Here is a 26,319-nt window from a genome sequence, read left to right as displayed (position 1 = left end):
AAGGCAAGTTGTACTATGTCTCCAGTTCCAGTATTTTTTCTGGAGGTGCTCATTGGTACTCCTGGCTCTGTGTTCAGGAGTGACTCCTGGCAGTGCTTGGGAAACCATCTGTGGTACTGGGATTTGAATGCAAGTCAAATACACACTTTTCCTCCTGCATGATCTCTCTGGCCCAAGTTGGCAACTTGGGGCAAAATAGTTAATCTCTTTTGAGACTCAGTCTCAAATTGATCAAATACAGTAGGTTGTGAATTGGGATTTAAGGGTTAATGTAGAATCTAGCCTGAGGCATACTATGCTCTCAGTCAATAGTAGCTTCTATAACTGCTGCTCCTGGGACAAGGTCTCTCTCACTGCAGACTCAGTTCTATACCTGCAAAGTCAATTCAGGGACAGCCTGAAGCTTGATTTTTTTTCTTTTGGGGGCACACCCAGCAGCATTCAGGGGTTACTCCTGGCTATATGCTTAGAAATTGCTCTTGGCAGACTCAGGGAACCATTTGGATGCCGGGAACTGAACCCGAGTCCTTTCTGGGTCAGCTACGTGCAAGGCAAACACCCTACTGCTATGCTATCATTCTAGCCCCAGCCTTAAGTTTGAAGGAAGATCCAAGGTTGAAATTTCCGAGTCATACAAGCTCCCTTATAAGTTAGCTAAGAAGTGAGGTTAGCCCCAGAGTGGTATGTAGGGTCTGGAGTGGTCAGGGTAGAGGACTGTGGGGTATATTAAGAATGGGATGTGTCAGGGAAGCTGCAGTGAAGCCTGGGAAGACCGGATTGGTTTGAACTAGATTGGCCAGAGCAGGACTGTGGGATGGAGGCTGTGAGAGGCTGTGTCTGTGGAGACATGAGGACTGGGTCAGGCTGCCTTGGAGGTGAGTTTGGAAAGGCAGGGGCAAGTTTAAGAAAGATCTGTAGAGAATGACCAGAATAATACAGTGGCAAGGAATCTGGAAGAGCGGGAAAGATGAAGGAACTGGGGCCCCTTACAAATGCAAAGCAGGCAGGGTCTCAGGCTGAATCTCGGGCCTTGACATAGCATATGTTCTTGTTGCATTGGAGGAGCACTAGGAGGGAAAAACCCCTAAACAAGGCTGCCAAGTGGGGCAATCAGTCTGTGTCAGGGAGTGGGGAAGTCTGGAGGGTGGAAGTTTTTGATGAGGAGTGGTGTGGCAAAGCCTGAGAATCAGCACCTATGGGGACAGCAGCGAGGGTGGGGCTGCTGCAGAGATGGTCGAAGACTGCCTGAGGGGCTGTTGTCATTGAACAGAGGCTGCCCAGAGATGCCCCCACCATTGGGGAGACACTGCCTGTACCCACAAAGCAACAGGCGGAGAGTTTGCTCACACGTGCAGGGGGCACCTCTTCTAGCCTGCTTTGGCAGCCCAGCCTCTGTAATTGCCTTCTAAAAATATCCTTCCCCTACCCCACCTTCTGATTTCAAAATATTTAGTTTTCAGGGTATTTAAAATGAGAGCTGGCGGCTCCTCCAGGCCCAGATAACAAAACTAAACATTTATGCTTCGCCTGCATCTCTCCACATCTGTCCAGATCTCCGCCTGGATCTACAGTGCAGGCGGGAGGGGGTCAAGTGCAGGCTGGGTTATGTGGGGACCTCCCTGATCTGGCAGCCACTGACTGCTGACTTGTCCCCACCCTGCAGAACCTTCCAGTGATGTGAATGGTGGTGGGGTACCTACCGCTGTTGACGTGGAGCTGACCCCGGACCGAGTCCTTGCCCAGGATGTTTTCGGCCTCACACACATACTCCCCAGCATCTTCCAGCTTCACCTTGTTGAACTGCAGTCGTGAGTTCTTCCTGGGTAGGGGAGAACAAGGCAGGCGTGAGTCTCCAAGCAGTCCTCAGTGAGTCCCTCAGCAGTCCCCACTTCCCAGGGAGCAGGCAGAATGGGGCATGCAGCCCTCAGATTTGCCATCTTTGGGATCCTCTTGGGCTACCATGTCCCTAGAGAGAGGGAGTCAAGGACAATGTGGAGTATATGTTGTGACTCAGTGGCTCACCCCCTGGGGGAGGAATATGGGCCCCTAAGGAAGTCACATGCTCACTGCTTTCCTATATTGTGCCTGTCTCTCATTGCCCCCTTTGTTCCCACTGACAGCCACCAGCTCCCCGGCTCCCTCGTGGACACATGGCAGCTCATGTAGATGAGTGAGGGCCACACAAGATCCCTCTCCCATCTCTATTCCACTGCCATGTGTCCTTTCTCCAATAACCATTGTTCCAACTTACTCTGTACTGCCTCAGGGCCCTAGGATTCCCCAAGGGGCTTTTGCTTCACTCACTCACTCACTCACTCACTCACTCACTCACTCACTCACTCACTCACTCACTCACTCTCTAAACAAAACTGCACCAACTATCTTCTGTCCACCTAAGGGAACAAAAAGGTTTGATCCCTGTGGCCTGACTTATCTATCCCTACTGACCAAACTGCTGGTTCATGGTACAAATGGGAAACCCAAGTCTTTGGGGCTTCTGTCCAGCTGGATGTGAGGGCATATCATGCAAAGACAGAAATGGCTGTGGAGTGGATGAGAACGGACCTTTCATAGCTCACACAGACCCTGGGGCCTCATGAGAAGGCTCTGGCCCACTTCTGTGAAGAGCAGGGCTGAGATGTGTGCTGCTGTGACAGTCCTGGGGGAGCTATCCCTTCTAGAAGACTCTCCCTGATCACTACTATCTTGAAAGTCCCACACCTGGCCCAGGACACCTTGACTTTGCAGGGCCTGTAACTTCTCTGCCTCTTCCCTTGGCCCCAGGGTTACTGGGGCCTGTGTGAGTTCAGGGTAAGTGGAGGTAAAGGACAGTGCAGCATGGGCCCCCAGGGGAAACAAGAAAGAGCATGAACAATTCTTGACATGATGCAATCTCCTCTTTCAGTCCCCAGTGGAAAAAATATCCAGAGTCCTAAATTGTATGAATCGAAGCTTAGGGGAGGGGGCAGAAAAGGAGGCAACAAGGCTCAAAACAAAACAAAATGGGGTCGAAGAGATAGCATGGAGGTAGGGCATTTGCCTTCCATGCAGAAGGATGGTGGTTCAAATCCCAGTATCCCATATGGTGCCCTGAGCCCGCCAGGAGCGATTTCTGAGTATAGAGCCAGGAATAACCCGAGCGATGCCAGATGTGACACCAAACCAAGAAACGAACAAACAAAAAACAAAAACAAAACAAAACAGAGGCACAAAGCTGAAGGGGGCAGGTGGACATGGGGTGAGCAGAGACTGGATAGTAGTTGTGTGTGGTTGCCCAACTGTCCTACACCCCTTTGTGGGCTGAGTTTGGAGGCCTGTTTCCTAGGCTCTACATCAGGGTGGTCTTTCTTCTAGCACCCCATCACCCCCTGTCTGGCCAATAAGGCGGCATTGTCACTGACAGTGTCACCATAATGTCGTCAATGTCACTGTCACAATAACAGCTACCGTGAGTCCCCCTCCCTCCTCACTATCTCTGCTGGTCTTCTAGGCCCACTGCCTGCCTGTAGCCCTCATGGTCAGTTAATTTGAGCTTGTTCCCTTCACTTAACAGAGCCCCCGAGGGAAGGCCCTACCACGTGGCTTCTCCTGCTAGCTCTGGCCTGTCAGATGCGGCAAAACCCAGGAAGAGACTGCTGGTACTCCCTGGCCCAATACCAAGGGACTAAGGGAGAGGACATAGCTGCAGGCTGCCAGCCAGGTTCAAGGCCTCTCCCTGCACCCTTCCTTACCAGCAGCTCAGAACAAAGGAGAGAGAAGCCACAGGTGTGAGGAAGGAGAAGGGGTGGCCTGAGACTCACAAACATCCCTGCCTCAGGCACCTAGTGCTGGGCTGGTTTCATTGACTCCAGCCAGGGCTGCCCCAGCCTCACAAAGAAGGTTCTGGACTCAGTGCTCAGGGTAGGATACACTGAGCCAGGAGGAGGAAGGCCCTGTGTATGGTCTTCCCCCTTCTAGCTCCAGTGGGAGCCTGAGGAGGGAGGCTGCCTCCACCTTCCCACAGGCAGGCAGGCGCTGCTGACCTAGGTCTGCCCCGCAGTCCTCCTGCTTCCCTCAGCCGGTTTTCTGCTGGCAGGGACGAAGCTGGGCAGCAGGGCCCCGCCTGTGGGTACATTCTCCTCAGTGCCTGCCTGAGGGGCCTGTTCTAGCCTGCTCCTCATAAATAAGGAACACGGGGTGCTACTGTGGGGGGGTTGGGGAAGGGAGTACATTTTCTCTGGGAACAGGAAGATGGTGAGATACCTCAGTGCGGCCCCCAGGAGACAGTTGGCATCATTGAGGAGGGGATCCCCGCAGGCCAGGAATCCTGCCAAGTCAGGGTGCCTGGGGGCCCATTGGCAGGAATGGGGTCAGCGAGCAGACAGCAGTGGGGATGGGGGAGGAAAAAGTCCATAGAGGGACTTTGTGTTGAGGGAGGGAGGAAGGCACTGTGGGCCCCTCAACCCCACCCTGCACCCCATCAGCGCAGGGCTGGGAGCCAGAATGAGGGAACAAGGAAATTTCAAAAATGTAGCAGTGGGCACAGGGCCAACAGGTAGGGGGCAGGAGGCATAATCCAAACTCTTGGGGGTCCCCCATACTGAGGAGACATGACTGGCCTTGTTCTGAGACTGGGTTACCCAGGGAAGATGCTGAGGTTGACCAGGACCAGCTTTGACTCAAAGGCCAGGTCAGCTTTGGAGTCCTGCCCCTCCTGGTGTGCCCAGAAGGGGGGGCTCATCCTGAAAGAGACCCCTTTGCTTCCCACTGAGGGGGGTGTCTCTGGTGTCAGGTCCCTCAGGGGAGCAGCAGGCACTGGGACTAGGCTGCAGGGTGCACTCTGAGCTTGAGGGATCTCCACTGTCAGTGACAGCCTCCTGGGCACCACAACGGGTGACCGGAGCTGTCTGGAGTGGGGGAAGAATTACCCCCCTTCTCCCTGCCCAGGACTGCAGGACAGATCCTCTTTTGCTCTGATGGGGAATATGAGAGACACTTTTTTGTTTGTCTGTTTGTTTGTTTCAGGCCATACCCGTTGATTCTCCGGAATTACTCTTGGCTTTGCACTCAGAAATCACTCCTGGCTTGGGGTACCATATGGGATGCCAGGAATCAAACCAAGGTCTGTTCTGGATTAGCTGCGTGCAAGGCAAACGCCTTACCACTGCACTATGGCTCCGGCCCCATGAACGATTTTGTAACCCTGTATCTCATGGTGATTCAGTTAAAGAATTTATTGAGAGAGAGAGAGAGAGAGAGAGAGATTTGAGAGAGAGAGAGAGAGAGAGAGAGAGAGAGAGAGAGAGAGAGAGAGAGAGAGAGAGAGAGAGAGAGAGAGAGAAGTTCCAAGCTGGCAGCATGGCATAGCCATGCTGTTCAGCCAACTAGAGGAGCATCTTGGGGTGAATGGGAAGGAGAGGGTGGAGCCATCCACAGGGGGAGAAAGAGGGAGCCCCAAAGACAGGAGACTTCTGGTACTGATGGTGCAGAGGGCTCTGGAGACTGGGAGGGGCAGGCAGAGGATGATTTGGGGGTGAAGCACCAGATGCTCCAGGAACGAGGAGCTCCTGTCTCAGAACTCTGCAGGGGAATATGGGGTATATCAGTAATGGAAAGAGAGGAATGAGGAACCTGTGGGGGAAATACTGACTCAGCATGAGGGGAGCAGGCATGGTAGGAGATAGAGCATCTAGGAGGGAAGTGGGTAGCATGGACCAGGGTTTGAAGGACTGTAGGGAGAAGGCAGAGCTCATAGGGGTCAGGGGTATGTTGGTGTGTATGTGCAGGAGGAAGTCAGAGTCAGGGTGAGGGTGAGATTTGGTATCCATGAACAGGAAAATGGAGATGGGCCTGAGAGTGAGAGGCAGGTAAGGGGAACTCTGCTGCTACTCTGGGTATGTCGTAGAGAGTGAGGGCTAGGTGAAGGGCCTGTCAGGCAAAACATTCTCCCATTGTGGAGTCCGTTGTGGTATAGAGGGGAGGGGTGGTGGACTCTGAAGGAGAGCATAACAGGAACCCAATTTTCTAATTATGAAGAGGAGTGACACACAAGATGGGCCCCTTCCCTGTAATTCCCTTAGGACGCAGTCAAAGCCTCCTGAAACTATTTTATTTTCTACCTGAAGCATTTTCTAGGAATTGAGGTTTCTCTTTGCCCCCCTTCTTGGGAGGAGAGTCAGAGAACTGGATGTATCTCCCAGCCCACTGTCTCCTGCTTGAACCCTGAGGTTCCAGGCAAGCCAGGAGTGACTGAGTTTGGCCTGTCACTTCCCGTTGTGGGGCAGATTCTGGACTTCCGGAATTATCTTCGTTTGCTTTAAGGGTAAGGAGGAAAATGGATGAGCTCTTCTCTGAAGGGGCAGGAAAACTGGGATGCACTTTAGTCAAGAAAGACCTCCTAGGGCCCTCCCGCTTCTTTAACTCCAGATGCAGAGAGGTGAGCTGAGTCTGCCATCCTGAGCTCCTGATTCACTCCCTGGTATACTGACTCCACATGAAATGACTCACATGGAACAAGGGGAAACTGAGCTGCAGAACCTCACCCCCAGTTAGCGTCGGGGCTCTATATTCCCTCCCCTGGCTGAGCTGAGCAAGGAGAGGCCCTTGGTATGCAAGACCTCTCAGTTCTCTCCAATCCGCTCTCTCCAGACATGCTAGGTGGTCAGCTTACAGACAGCAGCAAGTCTTTAAGATGTTTCAGCTAAAATAGACTTGGGTAACCGAACTGTTTCCAACTATCCCGTTGATGCCTCTGTAGCCATGAGGCTCTGGCTCATTCCCAGAAGGGCCCAAAGCTATAAGGAGACACTGGTTGCAGCGGTCAAGGGGCCCCAGCACTGGTGTCATGGGGAATCTAGGGCTCTACTTGAGTCCAGCTCCCTGGCTAAAAAGGCTGGGTTGTGCTCACCTGCCATTGCCGTACTTGATGCGAATGTCTCGGCTGCGGTTAAGCTCTTTGCCATCTTTGAACCAGCGGTAGGAAGGCTGGGGGTTCCCGGCTGCTGCCTCGCACTTCAGAGACTGCTTTTCACCCACCTGTCCCGTCTGACTCTTCATCTTCTTCAGCTTGGGCCGGGTGGCTGTGGGGTGCAAGGTAAGGAGATGAGCATGGTGTGTATTGGGGGGACTCTGGCATGAGCTGTGGAGAAAGTGCTGTGGTGCTTGGAAAAATGTGGTGCACCCATCTCCTGCCCTAAGTTACTTTCCAGCTCAGATCCACATGTATTCAGAGGCTCTGCCATGATCTCAGCATAGCTGCTTCCTCAGCAGCATTTTCTTCCTGCCTGGCATGTGTCAATTCATGAGAATTACCCATAAGTTCACACCAATGATGAGACAGGAAAAATTGGGGGATTTATGGACAGGGAAACTGAGGCTGAGAATGGTGGTGTCGCTTTGCATGAGAGCAGAACGTGAGTGCAGGCCCAAGTTTCCTTGATTTCAGTGTCCAGGCCTTGCTCTTGTCCTGCAACCCCAGACCTATGCTGGGCCCAGGACAAGGTGGACCAAGAGGATAGATCCAGTTTCTGTGCTCAGGAAGTAGAATTGACTGGGAAGCTAGAGCTGGCCTTGACATTCTGGGGACAGGGGTGGAGTTTGTGGTGGGAAACTGGAGCCCAGAGGAGCAGTCCTGACTAACTCAGCTAACTTAATTAAAATACAGCCAACTTATTTAGGACCTAAAATAATGATAGTAGAGGCTGGAGTGATGGCACAGCAGCCTTATACATAGATGGCCCAGGTTTGAGCCCTGACATTCCATAGGGTCCCTTTAGTTTGCCAGGAGTGCAGAGCCAGGAATAATCCCTGAGCACTACTGAATATGGCCCCCAAACAAATAAACAAAAGAACAAAATAAAAGGTTGGGATGGGGGCTGCATACCAGTTCAGGAGTTCAGCCTGGGAGTGTCACCTCTGTCTAGGGTTGACTGAGGTGATAGGGAGGAAGAAGGCCTGTGTAAGGACAGGTCTGGCCAGGGCTAAAGGCAGCGCTATCAGTGCTTCTCTCATTTTACTTTCCAGCTCCATGGGCCTCAGTCTCCCACAGTTCACGCCTTGATTCCCCCATTTCATAATACAAGAAAGGAAGAAAGGAAGAAGGGAAAGTACTGGGTTCTCAGGAGAGTGAGGGCAAGCCTGTGTCCTGAGGTAATAGTTTCCACTGAATTGCCCATTCAGTTACACAGTGCCTCTGGGGCAGGACACTGCTGACAGTGAAGGTGAATCTCTGAGTCACATTCTCTGAGAAATGGGACCAAGGTCACACATCCAGTAGCCCTAGAGTGGACACCAAAGCCCAATACATGCGATCCATCAGGTTGAGAGCAGTCTCATCACTCTGACATGCCTAGACTCTGGGGAAAAGCCAATAGCACCAGGGAGAGAGGTATTGGGACTGATGTGGCTGTCCAAGCCAATGGATGTTCCCTTGGAAGTTTTGAGCTACTGGCCTGAGCTGATTGGGGAGGAAAGCAGGAGAATAGGCCTGAGCTTCACACCTCACTGCAACCCTCCCAGCTGCCACACTTAGTGGCCAGCAGGAGAAAGTAGGGTGCTACAGTATAAAGGAGTGACCACTAAAAATATAGATGAATTTAAGGAGAGAACAAAATGGCCCATTATCCTAATACCCAAACAAAGTACACAAATGCATACACATTTTGAAACAAAAATAGGATCATAGCTAATAGCAAATTATTGTTTGTTACCATGAAGACCTTGACCTTAAATATCAATGACAGCATTTCTGAAGCCCAATTCTATAGGTTAGAAACATCTCTGGATATTTTATTGGAGAAAGTGGTTTCACAAATAAATTACTTTGGGGAACACTTGAATAAACTATTAAGAAGTGGCTTCATGGGGCCGGAGAGATAGCATGGAGGTAAGGCGTTTGCCTTTCATGCAGGAGGTCATCGGTTCAAATCCCGGCGTCCCATATGGTCCCCCGTGCCTGCCAGGAACAATTTCTGAGCATGGAGCCAGGAATAACCCCTGAGCACTGCGGGGTGTGACCCAAAAACCACCAAAAAAAAAAAAACAAAAAAAAACAAAAAAAAAAAACAAAAAGAAGTGGCTTCATTGGGGCTGGAGAGATAGCACAGTGGTAAGGTGTTGGCCTTGCCTGCAGAAGGACGGTAGTTCGAATCCCAGCATTCCATATGGTTCCCCGAGCCTGCCAGGAGTGATTTCTGAGCGTGGAGCCAAGAGTAACCCCTGAGCACTGCTGGTGTGACCCAAAAACAAAACAACAACAACAACAACAAAAAAGAAGTGGCTTCATTGATTTCAATATGATTCTCTACAGTTGTTTTTTTTTTTCTTTTTGTGTTTGGGCCACAACCAGCAGTGGTGCTCAGGGGTTACTCCTGGCTCTACACTAAGAAATTGCTCCTGGCAGGCTCAGGGGACCATACGGGATGCCGGGAATCAAATCTGGTCAGTCTCGGGTCAGCCTCTTGCAAAGCAACCTCCCTACCCCCTGTGCTATTGCTCAGGTCCTTCTCTAGAAGTTTTTTGTTTTCATTTTTATTTATTTATTTTTTTTGAGGCCACACCTGGTTACTTCTGGCTATGTGCTCAGAAATCGCTCCTGGCTTGGGGGATCATATGGGAAACCAGGGGATAGAACCTAGGTTCGTCCTAGGCTAGCGCAGGCAAGGCAGATGCCTTACTGCTTGCACCACTGCTCCAGCCCCTCTCTAGAGGTTTATTTATTAAATAATCAGCAGTTTTATTTTTGTTTTTGGTCCACACCCAGTGATGCTCAGGAGTTAACACTGACTCTGTAGTCAGGACTCAATCCTGGAGTATTGGGTATTGAACCCAGGTCAGCTACATGCAAGCAAAAGCCCTGCCCACTACATTATCGTGCTGGCCCCTAAATCATGATTTTTTTTATGCATATAAAAAAGCCCTACTACTTACTCACATATTTTTTCTATAGCATCACTTTTCATAGTTGCATAATGTTCCTGTGTGGGTGTACGTAACTCATAGAACCAGTTTCTACAGCAGGACACTCAGCATATTCCCCCACCCCACTCCCCACCCCTTACAAATAAGACAGGGACACTCTTGTAATTTATGCAGTGTACATAGAGGCTACAACTGTGCAGTGCACACACCAGGCTCTGCCACTGGCTACCTTTGTGTCCTCGGGTTATAGACTTAATCCTTTGCGCCTCAGTTTCCTCATCTGTCCAGGGTGATAACAGCTCCTGCCCTGTGGGCTGATGGCTGTGAGGATTATATGAGATAATGCATGTAGAGTCTGGCACACACAGAGCATTTAATCAAGGTTAGCTATTAGTTATTATTATTATTATTATCTGTGATTATTTCCTAAGGCAATCCTCCTAAAAGTGGAATTGCCATGTCAGAAGGGTATGTGATTTTCCTCACCTTTACCTGTTGCCAAATTGCCTCCTGGAACAGTTGCACCAATTCTCACTCCACTAAATGACAGTGCCTGTGTTTTTTTTTTTTCTCCCACATGAGGTTTTATCACGTATTTAATCTTTGCCAATTAGCTTGGCAAAAGATAACGTCTCTTTGTTGTCTTAATTTGCATGTATTTGATTATTAGGAAGGTTGGTTGCTTTTCATAAGTGTATTGGCCCTTTGTATTTCTTCCCTTTTCAATTGCCTGTTCTTGTCTGGGCTGTTTTTTTCTCATGGGTGCTCACGCTCTTATTGATCTCTAAGAGTTCTTTGTACCTGTTAAGCCTATTAACCTTTTGCTTGGATTTCCCTCCACTTATCTGTATACACTTTTATGCTTTTCTCTTCTATGCACACACATTCTTGGGATCTCTTATGAATTCTAAAGTTATTTTTTAATGCACATTCATATCCATCTGTTAGATTTTCTGGAATTCCCTGTTACTTAGGATGATTGAAGTCCTACCTTAAAATAGCCCTGTACTGTATACCCAACCTCCTCCATCTGTTTGTCCTGGGGTCCCAGTCAGTCTTTATCAATAATTCTTTTTTGTTCATTTGGTTTTGGACCACCCCCGGCGGTGTTCAGGATTTACTCCTGGCTCTGTGCTCAGGAATCACTCCTGGCAGGCTCGGGGGACCATAGGGGATGCCGGAAATTGAACATCAATCAACTACATGCAAGGCAAGGTGAATGCCTTACTGGCTGTGCTACTGCTCCAATAACTCTTAACTCACACAGAAAACTTTAAACATTGTGTCAGTGCTTGGGACATGTCCTGAAGCACAACTTGTGAGAACCCACCAGAGGTGCAGGTCTTAAAGGTGCCTCAGGGTCTTTCTAATTTACACACACACATACACACAGAGAAGAATTTTCTCATATTATGTGAGTATAGTTCAGTGAGCTCAAAGGACTGAGTGCGTGCTTTGTGTGTGAGAGGCCCAGGTTATAGCCCTGGTGCCACACGGTTTCCTGAGCACTGCCAGAGTGAGCCCAGAGTTCTGAATTGGGAATAGCTCTCTAGCAGCCCTGAGTGTGTCTCAATAACCAAAATGCAAAACCAAAACAAAACCAAAATCAAAACAAAAACAAACCAAATCTGATGGCAAACTGAACCAATATTCCCAGATGCTTTGCTCTAAGGTTGAGTTGACAGCCCGGGATCTAGTTTCTGGTCACTTGGTAACATCTAACTGTCCTCTCCCCTTCTCCAGAACTGGGCACATATTGGGCCTGTCTTCAGCTGCTTCAAGAGCACATACTATCCTTGTAGCTACATGAGGGGAGAATCCATATCAGAAACAGCAAACAACACAGGGTTGGGGGGGGGGAGTCACCTGCTATCAGGAAGTATGGCCACTGCTGAATGTGTGTGTGTAAGAGAGAGAGAAAGAGAGAGTGAGAGAGAAAATGAGAGATGAGAGAGAGAGAGAAAGAGAGAGAGAGAGAGAGAGAGAGAGAGAGAGAGAGAGAGAGAGAGAGAGAGAGAGAGAGAGACCCTAGAGACATCAAGCATTGCCCCAACTGAGTGCTCAGGGAACTAGGGACTCCAAAGTCATGCTCCATTACCAAAGGAAACCCCAGGACTGAATTTCAGGTCTCCAGGAACCGAACACTACCTTGTGAGCACCTTAGAATTTCTGTTTCACTATCCACTCCCTGCAACAACCCTCTCTGGCCCCCTGCCTTGCCCACCACACGCCAGACTCTGCTCTGGGCCCTGAGCAGATAGCAGTCAGCAAGATAGTGAAAAGTTTTATATTCTTTGGATGGAGCCTGATTTTAGTGAGGAGCAGAGATAATCAACAAAAAAACTATGAGGAAGCTAGAGAAAAGGTAGGAATGATTGTGGTGAGCTCAAGATAAAAAAGAGGTCACTAAAAAAAAAAAAAAAGTTAAAAAAAAATAACCAAAGCCTTCCTAGTCTGCTCCTATGTTTATTGATGAAAGATTATCTAAGGGACATTTTCTGACATTTTTTGTCAGAAACATCAAATAAAAAAATTCTGATTGCTAAAAAAAAAAAAAAAAAAAAAGAGGTCACTGAGGCTGTAAGGAGATGCAGGTGGGGGGTAGGGGCAGTGAGGAAGGCCAGTGAGGCGGGCAGGCCCAGGACAGTGTGAGTCAGGAAGGGGACTCTGGGTTTAGTATTTTAAAAATATGCTCACTAGAAAATTTTATTTATTTGGTGTTTGGACTATACCTAGTGATGCCCAGGGGTTTACTCCTGGCTCTGTACTGAGGAATTTCTCCTGGTGGTGCCTGAGGGACCATATGGGATATCCCTGACATTGAAAACTACCTCTTGAGCAAGCAACTCTCGCTTTGGTTCTTGCCTGCAGAAATTCCTGCTTATAGTTCTTTGAAAGCTAAGGCTAATCACTGGACAAGGGTCTAGGGCCCCGGAACCAGGCTGCAAGTTTACTTCAGAAAACTCAGGGTTGAGGCTTAGGTGGCAAAAAATAAATCTGTGGAGGTACTCAGAACACCCACCCCTACAGAACTTCTGCATGCTCCCTCCTGAGTCCAGAGCCTCAGCCTTCTGTTGTGAGGAGAGTGGGTGCCTCCTTTGAAGGGCCCCAGATTTGTAGATGAGATGGGTTCTTATCAGGAGTTTACAGGCTGGGAACTAACCAGTTATTTTTATTTTTATTTTTATTTTGGTTTTTGGGCCACACTTGGCGGTGCTCAGGGGTTACTCCTGGCTGTCTGCTCAGAAATAGCTCCTGGCAGGCACGGGGGACCATATGGGACACCGGGATTCGAACCAACCACCTTTGGTCCTGGATCGGCTGCTTGCAAGGCAAACACCACTGTGCTATCTCTTTGGGCCCCAAACCAGTTATTTTTTGTAACCTAAATTCTTCCTTGTCTGACCACACTGCTTCTCCTACTGTGGCTTCCAGACAGGGGGTCCATGAGTAGCCCCAGGGACACCTGGGGTGAGGTCAGCCTATTCCCAAGCAGAGCTTTGAGGACCTAGAAACAGCACAGCCAGGCCGCAGCTGAGGCCAACAGGGTCCCTGTCTGGACACTTTTTCTGAGGAGGTCTGAGTCTAACCTGTGTCCATTCTGGGTCTACTCTGGATCTCTTTGTCAGGCCTAGGAGGTCTTGCCTGAGGTCTGATTGTATCACTGAGCCATACTGAGAATCATGCTCTCTGGGATGGACAGAATTGGATTCTCATGCCCCAGTCAGTGATCACATGTTTCTGAGTATCCATCAGGTTCTTGGCTTTGTCCCAGACACAGACATCCTAGTGGGGCCACCACTCCACTCCCATTGAGTGAGCTTGACCCCACTTATGGTCTTATTACATAAGAAACACCACATTTAAATAAATTCAAAAACCACTAGAAAGAAAAAGCATTGTCCAATGTTAAAATATCCCCTGTGAGCCTTTACTCTGCCTTTTCTCTTGAAAAAGTTTTATATCCTGCTTTTTTTCCACTTTACAATATATTGTAAAAACATCACCCAAAACAGTTCTAAATCATGCCTTGTATTATATTGTTCGGATCAAATGGTTTAGATTGCCTCCATGTTTTGCCAACATGAACCCTCCTCCCTTAAACATCTCTAATAAATTCAGTTTGTAGCCCAAGGGGAGAGATCCTGTCCCAAGGGGCCTAGGATTCTCCCCACTGGAGGGCGGGAATGAGCCCAGGCCCACAGGCAGGAGACTGGATAGAGATAGAAAGGGAGTAGAGAGGTAGTAGGATGTACTATGTGTAGAGGAAGGGACTTCTCAGCAGCACCTGCTTCCTACAACCTCCCTTCCCTACAATAGGAGGGGGACAGGCTGGGGAGTTGGGGTGATGGCTAGCTCTGCTTCCACCTCCACTCTCCTTGAATATCCCCTCCTCAGTCCAAGCTTCCATGCTCTGGGAGACTCTCTTGGTCCAGCTGTTCCCCTGCTGGGTCAGTAGGACCAGGACACGCAGCATAGGGGCTGGGGGTCGTGTGCAGCCTCCTTTATAACACAAGGACACTTTCTCAAGAGGCCCCACTGAGCACTGTCACTAGCTGGGTGCTGGTTGGCTTCTGCTTCTTCCTTGCCTGCTGCCAAGCCAGGGCATCTGGCCTGGATCTGTTTGGCAGGGAACCCCAGAGAGCACCTCACTGCAGATAACAACAACAGCAAGAACAACCCAGCCTGCTCTGCTCCCACATCCCAGCCCTGAGGCCACGCGGTCCGCTGCTGCCAGCAGTTTGACCTCATTACTCTCGGCAGTGGGCGGTGGGTGCGGAGCCCTCAGAGATCTGAGAGCAAGACAGACGCTCAGGACGTGGCCGGCAGCCCTGCCAGGAAGGCCCTGGACCAGCCTCCCGGCCTGCACCCAGCGGGCAGGGGCAGCGGACTCTTAAAAGGGCTAATGATCCTCACCTCATGACTAAGGCTGAGCAGTCCCCTTTGCAGGGCGACACCTGGAGACAATGTGGCCAGCGCGCCAGGCATCAAAGTCTCCCACAGGTCGGCTGCTGGCGGGGTGTACACCGGCCCCCTCCCTGTCCCCTCCCACCCACAAAATGACTACGACCTATGGGAGGTTAATTACAGACTCTGAGTTCAAATGAGAAAGAAAGAAGAAAAAAGACCCTAAAGCACAGCTAAGGTTTAAGTGGGCACCAAGGACCAAGAGGTCTCCACCCTATCCTCGATAAGCTGTGCCATGAGCAGAAGCTGGAACTCCTTGGGTGGGGGGTGTCCCCTGAGCCAACAGGTCAAACAGGGCCAGCCCAGTGCCAGGGCTCTCTGCCCTCTTCCCACCCCCTCCAACAAAGCTCCAAAGCTTTATGATGGCACCAGCACCTGCCTGGCGCTGGGCTGTGGTGCTGAGAAGGCCTCTAGTTTGAACCCCTCCACCAGCCCTTACCAGTGAAGGTCAGTCCTGGCCAAGGAACTTCTGGCTCAGTAGGAAGAGCCTTGAATACAAGGTAGAGGAGGAGGCTAGGCCAGCCCGGGTTAAGAGTTGGAAGAAGCTGACATGAAGCTGAGGGGGTGAAAAAAACGAAAGGAAGGGAAGGAGGAAGCACCATTTGGCAACACAGAGTTGCTGTTTCCCACTTTGCCTGTCCAGAAGCTCTCAGGACTCCCCACCTGACAGTGTGGAACAGAGTGAAAATAGGCCTGGCCTGACCTTCAGAGTCCACTCAGGCTGACCAGGCAACCTGACCTGACAGAAGCGCTGGCTTCAGGGGCAGAGAGTAGTGGGATAGGGGATAGCATCGATAGGGTTGTTGCCTGGCTCTGGGCCTACACTGGGGCATCAGTAACAGAGAGGTGATGAGAGTCCAATGCAATGGTGAAATTCCCCAGAGTAGTCCCTGGCGAGAACTGGTGTAGTGGACAGATACGGCATGGTCACCATGAGTGATGGGGAAGAGAAGCAGCTGAGGACACAGTGGTTCAAGTTTCCCCTGCTGTCCTGATCTCCCACCTGTCCACCAGTGGCCTGTCCTTCCTGGGCACTGAGTCATCTCTCTCTAGCACATTCTGCCCATCTCAAAGCTAGGGGAGGAGAAAGCACCCCATGGTTTTTCACCTTTGTTGTCTCTTCAGCTGCTGGAAAGGACAGGGATGGAGCAGAGAGGATAGTTCTGGGGGGGGCTGGGCCACCCGTGCCCCTGGGGAAAATAGCCATTGGGGGGAGATGGATTGGTGCTGATGGGCCAGGGTGTACCCCTCACAGAATTCAGATTGAGAGTCAGCACATAAGCACAAAGGATGTAAGGGGCCCCTTTGGGATAGGCCTCACTGCTCTGCACCATGGTAGCTGGAAAAAGTTGTTTCTGATTTTCTGGATCAAGGGGAGATGCAACAGGAGTGGAAGGGGCCACTTATATGCCAGACCAGGTCTTGGCTTCCCCCACCAGGTCTGTGCAGAGCCACAGGCTGATATCAGGAACTCTTTTCTGGCACCTCTGAATTTAAGCAGATAACTAATGGAGTACAATGTCACATTCCTGTGAATTTACAAGACAAAAGAGGAATATAAGATTCAAAGCAATGTTGGGCGTGGTTGGAGAGAGCACAGGTACTAAGGCCTTGCACACAACCAACTCCAGATAATTTAAAATTATTTTTAAACTTTATTTTTTTATTGGTTGATTGATTGGTTTCTGGGCCACACCCAGTGGCACTCAGAGGTTACTCCTGCCTCTGCATTCAGAAATCGTCTCTGGCAGGCTAGGGGACCATATGGGATACCAGGTTCCTCCTGGGTTGGCTGCATGCAAGGCATGTGCTATCTCTCCAGCCCACCAACTCCAATTTTATCCTCAATACCATATATGATCCTCTAACCACTACCAGTGGTCATGGGAGCACAGAGAATCCTAAGCACTGAGGGGTATGGACAAACAAAACTAAATACAACCAGACCAAAACAACAACAACAATAACCCAAAAAACCAAAACCTTGGGACCCCCCAAATGCAGACAGTTATTTCATTTCAAATATTTCTAGCACGAAGGGGCCCTGCATGTGGGATTGAGATGTGTCTGTGAGTAGAAGAGGTGAGAAGGCCTGGGCCACAGATGCACCTGTCCCAATACCTGCTTGCATATTCCTCTAGTAGCTCAAACAGAACGACCATTTCCCCAAGTCTACACTTTCTCCTAGACTCACTTTCCTTCACCTTGTCATCTGCAGCAACTTTCCCTCAATTCCAGACTCTCACCTCCCTCTAGCCCTCTCCCCAGCATTGTCCTGAGAGCAGGGCTCACTGCTCATTCATTCCACTAGCAATGCTGGCTTGGCAGAGCTTTTCAGTGCTTCTGCACCTCTCAAAAAGTTCTGTGTATGGGGCCGGCATGGTGGCGCTAGAGGTAAGGTGTCTGCCTTGCCAGTGCTAGCCTAGGACGAACTGCAGTTCGATCCCCCGGCGTCCCATATGGTCCCCCAAGCCAGGAACGAGTCCTGAGCGCATAGCCAGGAGTAACCCCTGAGCATCACCGGGTGTGGCCCCAAAAAACAAAACAAAACAAAAAGTTCTGTGGGTCTGTGGTGGCTCAAAGAAAGATCCTTTGCTCCAGGCAGCTGATCAGAACCCTGGTGAGAAGCTGGGCTGAGTAGAGGATGGGACATCCTGCCATGGTCACCTGTGTGCTTCTCTCCTACCACATTTCACTGGAGGCAGCAGGTTGGTGGGGAACTGCAACCCCACAACTGCCTCATTTGCTTTATATGGCCTCAGTGCCTCCAGCTTCTATTCTCCCTGCAGGCTGGGGACAGTCACAATGCTCTGGCTCCGCCCAGTGCATCTGGAAGAATGAGCCAAGTTGCTTAACCTCTTGAGAGCCTTCCTGTCTTTGTAAGAGAGGGACATTCTGAAAGACTGTGGTGAGAATGGGAGTGATGTACATCAGGAACATAGCACAGACCCCTGGAACAGAGAGCACTTCAATTACTGGCAGCTTCCACGTATCTAAATCCCTCACGCTCTCAGATCTACCCACCTCCTCTAATCCCCCGAGCCATCTGAGTGATTCACCTCTCATGGGACTTCTCACCTCAAACAGGAATCTTAGCTTTTTGAATGGTGTGGGCCATGCTGAGAGGATTCAAGTCAGTGTCACTCTATTCCTGGCAGTGGGTGCTTGTTGACTGTGGGTTGAATAGTCGCATCAATGATGGCAGAGCTGACCTGTGGCTGATGGGAGCTTGGGAGGAGCCCAGATCAAAACTGCTCTAAGCTTGTGGGATGGATCAGGCCCCTTGACAGCTAATTCCAGAATCCTGTCTCACCCAGTACTCTCAGTGCAGCTAATACATGCACTGGTATGATGTACAGAGGATTCATGAAGATGGGGGTCTCATAGGAGGACTGATCTTGCTTAGCCCACTAAGGGGGCTCCTGTCTGCAGATAGATACACGGGGGGGGGGGGAGTTCATGCCCTTCCTCCCTCCCTTTCTCCTTCCTCATTCCTACCTTCCCTCCCTCCCTTCCTTCCTCCCTTCCTCCTTCCTTTCTTCTCCTTCCTCATTCCTCCCTTCCTTCCCTCCCTCCCTTCCTTCCCTCCCTCCCTCCCTTCCTTCCTTCCTTCCTTCCTCCCTCCCTCCCTCCCTCCCTCCCTCCCTTCCTTCCTTCCTTCCTTCCTTCCTTCCTTCCTCCCTCCCTCCCTCCCTCCCTCCCTCCCTCCCTCCCTCCCTCCCTCCCTTCCTTCCTTCCTTCCTTCCTTCCTTCCTTCCTTCCTTCCTTCCTTCCTTCCTTCCTTCCTTCCTCCTTCCCTACCTCCCTTTCCTCCCTCTCTCCCTTCCTTCTATCCTTTTTCCTGCCTTCCTTCCCTCCCTTCCTTCTTTTCTTCCTAACTATTTTATATCTATATTAGCCACTGACACGTGTCTGGTGCCCAGGTGGAGATTCTCTTTGCATAGTATCATCCCCTACAATGGGGAGGGGGGAATGAAGGGGTGTGGACAGAGGCCCTGGACTCTGTGAGAGCTTAGAGGAGACACCCCATCTACCTGCTTTCCCTTCTGGATTCAGGGTAGGCTCAGTGAAAAGAACAGGAACATGCCTAGAGAAGAGAGGCATAATCCAGGCAGTGGAGACTATGGCACACTTAAGAACCACAGAGATCTGAGTAGACTGTCAGGTGCCAAGGGGGAAACAGGCTTTCAGGGTCTGGGGAGAGGCAGGGGTGCTTTGGGAAGCTACTGTTCTCTCTTACTGCCTTGTAGCTGCCTTGCTGGTGTGTAACCACTTCTGTACCCATTTCTATATTTGTCTAGTGAAAAGATTTGGCCTCTCAACCACACCCAAAATCACAAATCAGTTCTCTAGAATTATGCTACACAGTTTGCAGCTGGTGAGTGATTCCAAGGAATATCATTCCAACCCATCCTTCCACCAAGCAAGGATGCCAGAGGAACCCAGTTAAGCTGCAGTCTGAACCTGGAGACTTCAGATGTGCCTCGCCTCACCGCCAGTGAGTGCCTCTGCTCCATATGGAGCCACCGCTGGCTGTGGTCACACAATTCTGCTCCAGAGGTGGCCTCAGCCCATGTTCCACAGGTCTGCCATTCTCTGGGGCCTTCTTCAACCCCTTTTCTCTGACAGTCCCCCAGATTTCTCTTATCAGAATGACTCTCCTTCTCTCTGCATTGGGTTAATCCTTACAAGGGTAGGCCTTGCTACTGTGACCAGGTCTTCCAACACCTCTTTATCTCATGAGGGGCTAACCCCGGCAGACTCCCAGCACTGTTAGGGGGTCATAGATCTAACCCCGGCAGACTCCCAGCACTGTTAGGGGGTCATAGATCTATCAGGCCTTCTGCAGAGGCAACTCTTCTCAGCCACATAACTGCACGCGCACACACACACCTGTCCCCTCCCCACACTTCCTGTAGGTCAGGGTGGGGCTGAAGAATTTGCATTTATATAGCAAGTTCCCACTTTTTTTTTTTTTTTTTTTTTTGGTTTTTGGGCCACACCCGGTAATGCTCAGGGGTTACTCCTGGCTATGTGCTCAGAAGTTGCTCCTGGCTTGGGGGACCATATGGGACACCGGGGGATCGAACCGCGGTCCATCCAAGGCTAGCGCAGGCAAGGCAGGCATCTTACCTTTAGCGCCACCGCCCGGCCCCGCAAGTTCCCACTTTTACTTTAAATTAGGTTCCTGTTGATGGTGACTTTTTTTTTTTTTTTTTTTTTTGGTGCTGGGGATTTAACCCCAGGCTTTAGACATGCAAAGCCTGTGCTTTAGCACTGTAAGACCCTCCAGCCAAGACATTCATTCCCACAGGGCTCCAGAAGAACAGGAAAGAACCCAGATTTATGAGAGGTGTCTCTGGATACCCTCACCCCAATTTGGTTTCTGGTTCCAGCACCTTCTGGATGCACAGATTCAAACTTCCCAGGACCTGCCGCCTTCTGCTGCCATCTGCTGCCTCCTGCAGCCCTCTGGGTGTAGGGTATTGTCCTCATCTCAACATCTTCACCTCACCACTGTGGTCACACTGCAAGTACACTCACAAGGGTAGGAGCTTAATCTGCTCCTTGTGTCCCCTAACTCAGTGTTTTCCAACCTTTTTTCTACCTGTGATCTAGCATGGATTTGTCCTAAACATTACAAAGAACCCAGGAAATAAACACAAACCAGCTGATGTGTCGAGAAGACCTTACCCAACAAGTGAGTTCATAAGCATCTTCTTCCCTGGCTGAGTTTTCTGGGGGAGGCACAGACAGTGGGAGGGCTCAGAGCCAGACAGGCCTGGCAATGTAATCAAGCTTCCACCCTACCTCTAATTCAGGGTTGATTGCAGGCAAGTCAAGGACTCTCCCTGCCTCAGTTCTCTCATCTGTAAAATGGAGAGATGAAACACACACTTCACAGATTCAGGACTGCCATGAAGTGAAAGCTCATCTCAATTGCTGCCCCCTCTCTAGCCCTTTCACCCATGCAAATTGGGCATGGATATGCTCCAATTTGGAGGATGGGGTGGGTCACATTACTGGATATATGGCACTACTCTTGGGATGCAGCCTCAAGGGTTGCTCTTGGCAGTTCTCAGGGGGTCATGCAGTGCTGCAGATTGGGACTGAACCTAAACCTAACACACTCAAAGCATGTGCACCAAGTTATCTCCTGATCCCCATGCTCCTACTCTTGAAAGGCTTGTTTAAAACCATTTGAATTTCTGTTTACTATTCACTTTATGATCACCTTTTCTGTAAAGTCCTCCAGGAGTTTCTCTTTTCCTTTTATTTTGAATGGTAGTGATGGTGGTAGTGAATCAAACCCAGCGTCTCACACATGCAAGGCAAGTGCCCTACTGCTGACTTTCATCCATCTGTGAAGCTTTCCTAGTACTCTGTTAGGGGAAAAATAGTTCTCTCCTCCTCAGCACTGCGCCTATCTCTGGCCTTACATTTGGCTCCAATCTCAAGGTGGATACAGCAGGATGCTTCTGGACTTCCTGAGGCCCAGTACAGATGTGATGCATTTAAAATAGTAGAATCTACACAAAAGCTTCCCAACTGAGCACACTGGCATGTATGGAAGTAGGTGGAGTCTAGTAGTGCCACATGGTGGGACCTGGAAAGGATCTGGAAGTCTAGGTCAATGGCTGGTTAGACAGAGCTGAAAAAGCAGTGGGCCCTACAGCCCCTACCTCTGCCACATTACAGATGGTGTGCACAGGCTTACAGACTGGCTCCTCTAGGTTTGACAATGCTTTGCAAGCACTAACAGTGAGCCCCTCTGACCTCTGCCTATTGTCCCTCAAGTCAACTTGTAGATGTAAAAGCAGTACCTGGTGCGGGGCTCCCATGCAAGGCTGGCACCTTTTCCTCCATACACACCTCACTCAGCTCTGTCCTGAGGCTGCTGCTGTTCTACTTGGCCTTGATGTTCCAGGCACCAGGGAAAAGGCAATAACTGGGATCATGCAAAGACTTCGGCCAGTCTTGCAGCCTGAGGGAATTCTTCTTCCCTCAGCAGCTAACAGACAACAGAGCTCATGTCTGCTTTCCCCATTTAAGTTAATTTTATTTCTCTGGGGGTGAGACTTGGGGATGCTTGAGAGAGTCACAAGGTGCTGGGATTGAACCCTGGGCCTCACACACATGAACCAGTTCCCCTACATACAAAGCATGTGCTCAACTCTTTGAGCTATCTCCTTGGCCCTGGCTTCTTTAAAGGAAGTCTCTTTTTGCCACCTTGGTCCAGTTTTACTTCTACCCCAAACATATAGGATGCCCCCACATACACACACACTTTTCCTTTGCCTTGACTATTCCCCCCCATCTCACTGCTATGCCAGCCTGGGAAGACTAGAGCTCTGATCCCCACTCCCCCCCCACCCCTTTGCCTCAATGCCTGGGACCTGGGCTGAGGACTGATGAGTCCTGGTCTATAAAGGGCTTTGAGCTCTCAGGATGAAAGACTATGGGGAAGTACAAAGTCTCTGCTTGTTGTTATTTTCCTAATGAAGCCTGAGGTGCAAGAAAGCTGGAGGGGCAGGGAGGAGGCATAGACAGAGCTTCAGAGTGGCACAAGGACCCTTGGGGGCCCAACTCAGCAGGGTCAGCCAGGGGCCAAGGAGAGGGGTGGAGGCTGCCAAAGGTAACTGCCAGTGGAGGCTCAGACTTGTACATGTGGGGCCCAGCCGCACCTCTGCCCTAGCCCTGCACAGCCCCCAGAGTCTGTCCATACTGCTGAGCACCCTTCACATTAGAGACAGGGAATGCAGAGAGGAAGGGCTTTGGAAGAATTTCTCTGGGCCTGTTCTAGTGAGATGGGGCCTGCGCTCTCTCTCAGCTGGTGGTGCCAGTGGGCCTCCTCCATGCTCAGGACCCCCAGGGTTGCCCTCAGGTGGGTGGGTACCGAGTCTCACTGCAAAACTGCACCCACAGCGGGGGCTCTCCCAACCGCACTTGGCAACTGTCAGGAGATACAGAATGATCTCAATTTTTCTTCCACACAGCAAAGTGCATCTGTGGTGATCCCTGCTCTGGGGCCAGCTTCCTTGCACTCAGGAGCTCCAGAGATGTGGATAGAGGGAAGAGGCTGCAGAGTAGGGAAGGAGGGGAGGGGAAGGCAGAGCCCAAGGTTGCACAGGCAGGCATGATGGGCCCTGGGCACATGAGTGGCCTTATTACTTGCCATAGCATAGCTGTCAAGGCCATGCCAGCTCCCCATCCTCTGGGATAAGGGGCACTGGGGTACACTGGAGAGCCAGCCCCCAGAAGGCCATGCAGGCGTCAGCCCTACAAACTCTCTGAGTCATGGCACAGGGTTCACACCTGCCTACAGCCCCACCCAGCACCCCAGTGCCAGGGCAGCCCCATGCAGCTGGGTATGTTGGGGTATCCCTTTTATCATCTGCCAAAGAAGAGGTGTGGGACAAAGGGATATGTCATCAGGGATGGGGGGGCACTCAATTCATGAATATCCCTTAGTTCCCCCTCCACCCCTCTTACTTTATGGATTCTCTCTCCATCCAATCTGAATATTTGAGTGGAGATTTGCTTATAATTTCCATATTGGTAGCCCCCAATTGATTAACCAAGCATCTTCAGGACCCCCACATTCCTCCTGCTACAGTATCTGAACAGGCAGGGGGATCATGCAGCTAGGATGCACCGTAGGCAAGTTGGTGCATCTCCGCTGCTTGGCGGACACTAGCAGCTTAAGCACCTGTTGGGCCTGACTGAATGTGGACCAACCTAGCTCCAGAGCAGATATTTTATATTGTTGTTTCTCTTGGATGCAGTACTTTGTCCTGACACCTTATTGTTGAGTGTGACCCTCTCTATGCCCACCCCAAACGCCGCCAGTTAGCCGTGGCTTTGCTTGATTGGGCATCTGCTGTCTCCTCTAGCAAACTCCCCCAAACAAAGTATTCTGTTATTTTCTGCTTTTGTTCTTGTGCCAGTCCTGCCAGTGCTCAGGGGACCATGCAGTGCGGGATTCAAACCTGGGGCTGAAGGTTACTCCCAGGAGTGCTCAGGGGATCATGCAATGTTGGGTATCGAACCTGGGGCTCCCATATACACAGCATATGTTCAATCCTTTGAGCCATCATCCTAGTCCCTGAAATAAGACCTGAGGAATGGGCTATCCACAGAGAGGCAGGGAAGGAGAGGTGGCAAAGAGGAATAGACAGCACAGGAGCGGTAGAAGATGATTCTGGAAGAGACCACCACTGAGAAGATGTGCAATTCCTTGGTTCTCCAGAGCCCACTGCCAGTGTGTACTTTCTCTACCTTTGGAAGCAAGCAGTGCCCAGGCTCTAGAGATTGCCACTAGCTGAAGCCCAGCGTGTGACTTTCTTCCAGCTCAGCTCCTGTAGCCTGGCATTAAAAGACTGTCCTTAACTCACCGGTCTTCCTTCCAAAGTGCCTGCCATGTGAATGAGATGGAGACAGAAAGAGGGGGTGACTCACTAAGCTAGGTCCATTAAGTCTGATCCTGAAGGCAACTTGAATTTGGGAACTTGGACACACTATACAAGTCCAGCTTACAATACCCCACATTCTATTCAGGGCACTGACAGTGCCCATTTCCTGAGGCAGGACTCCTAGATGTTCTTTCCCAGCAGAAAGGGGCTTTACTCGGCGAAGAAGCAAACACAAGTCCTGACCTCTACATTCCCTTAGCTCCATCTTTCTCAGGTTGAAAGTCCTGTTTGACTCGGAGAGCAAGAGCTCAAGACTAGCTGGCAATATAGAAATGTCACTATATAGAAACCTAGAAAAGGAAAGCATGTTGACCAAACTTTCAAGCACCACTGAAGCGACCCAACTCTGATTCGGTGCTTTGAGATCCTTTTCTGTTTGTGTCTTTGTAGTGCACTCCTTGGGGGGGGGGGTTATGGGGCATCAGGGATAAAGCTACATGCAAAGCCTGTACGACAGCCCTTTGAACCATCTCCCAGCCCCTGAAACTGTTTTTATGTTGCAACTTGGAGGAAACTCCAGCAGAAGTTATAGAACCAGCATAGGGAGCATCCTTGTGTGCAGATGGCTGATTGGGAGTCAGTCCCAGGACCCTTGTCTGGAACTTGCTTCATGATTTTAACCTCACTGAGCCCCAGTTACTCCCTACTTATTCTGAGTAGTATAGAACCAATGCATCTCTTTCACCCTGCAACTGTCCAGGGAGGGAACCGAACCTGGCGTGGGAAGATCAGCCCACTTAGCTGCCCCCCACTCCCCAGAGCCCCTCTCACCTCCCTCCTGCCGCCAGGATATTCCCGGAGATCAGTGGGGTACCACTGCTCCACGGCAGGTTCATTTCTGGGCGACATCTGTCACAGAGCCCAGGGCTCTCTGATCAGGGCATCCCCTTGGAGCCTCCAGAGGTGGCTAGAGCTGTGGCCCCTGCTCCAATGGCTGAGTAGGACGCGGAGGTGTGACACTTGGGTGGGAGTGAGCGGAGGACCAGGACGGCCGGGAAGACAGTGACAGCTCCCTGAGCGTACAGCCCCGCCTGGCTCACGGCTCTTGCCCGCTATTGCTATTACTATTGCCACCACGCCACGTTCCAGAGCAAGCCTCTGGCTCCACTCGGCTCCTGCTCCGCTCCTTACTCGCTTCCAAGCAGGCGGGTACCAGGTTGAGACTCTTGCGCGCGGGCCAGGCAGGCAGGCAGGAGGCAGGCAGGCAGGCAGGCTGGCAAGTGGTCTGGGGTGCTAGGAGCGGTGTGCACTGGTCCCCTCAAATAGCTCTAATACCCCCGGCCCAGGCATCAGGCTCGAGAGCCCCTGCCCAGCGGTGTCTGTAGCCAAGCGCGCTTGCAGCTCACCCAGCCCCGACTGGCCGCTCCGTCCTGAGCGAGCGCAGGTTTCTTCCAGCGGTTCGAGCGAGCGCAGCTTGTAGGCGCAAGGAGGTGCCCTACCTTTCTCCCCGAGTTCAGGCTCCCGCTCCCTCTCCCGCTTCTTGCCCTCTCGGTGCTTCTTGCCACGGCCACGGCCCCTCCTTCTGGGCTCCGACATTCTGGACATTCTGCGCTGGGGTCCCAGGCGGTAGGATGGACCGGAGGGCTGGAGGCTGCGACGCCCTCGGCTCTGCGCTGCAGCGCTGCGCCCCCGCCGCCTGCAGCCCCGGTGCCCGAGCGAGCGCGGCGCTTTTCTTATAGGCGGTCACACCCTCCGGGGGAGGGAAGCAGGGAGTCTTAACTCTTCCCCTCCCAAGCCCGCAGCCCTCCCCCCTGCCACGGGCTCGGGTTGCAGAAAGGGGGTGTTGCAGGCGGCCTGCTGAGGCCCAAGACCCCCTCCCCGGGACCACCGAGGGAGGCCGGGCCCCCAAACAAGGTCACAGTCGTCTTCGGGGCTGAGGGGGCTCTAGCTGGGCAGGGGACCAGAGCAAGGACTGGGGAGGAGGGAGTAGAGATTCTCCCAGCGAGGGTCAGACTAAGGACAGCATGGGGGTGGGGAGGCG

General features: G+C 51.2%; 1 protein-coding gene across 2 annotated transcripts in view; it reads right to left on the bottom strand.

The window, feature by feature from the left end:
• NRG2 (neuregulin 2) overlaps positions 1-26,319 on the bottom strand; it is a 200,222-nt gene that overhangs the window by 23,983 nt on the left and 149,920 nt on the right. For both annotated transcript variants that reach the window (XM_049785998.1, XM_049785999.1), the window contains exons 2-3: positions 6,887-7,058; positions 1,701-1,819 (exon numbers count right to left, since the gene is read on the bottom strand). In XM_049785998.1, coding sequence (XP_049641955.1) covers positions 1,701-1,819; positions 6,887-7,058 — 291 coding nt within the window. The remainder of the gene's footprint in view (positions 1-1,700; positions 1,820-6,886; positions 7,059-26,319) is intronic.

Source organism: Suncus etruscus, chromosome 14 (genome assembly GCF_024139225.1).
Source record: "Suncus etruscus isolate mSunEtr1 chromosome 14, mSunEtr1.pri.cur, whole genome shotgun sequence".
NCBI classification, from domain to species: domain Eukaryota; kingdom Metazoa; phylum Chordata; class Mammalia; order Eulipotyphla; family Soricidae; genus Suncus; species Suncus etruscus.
Note: the sequence above shows the minus strand (reverse complement) of the source record. Positions and strands in the feature narration are given on the sequence as shown.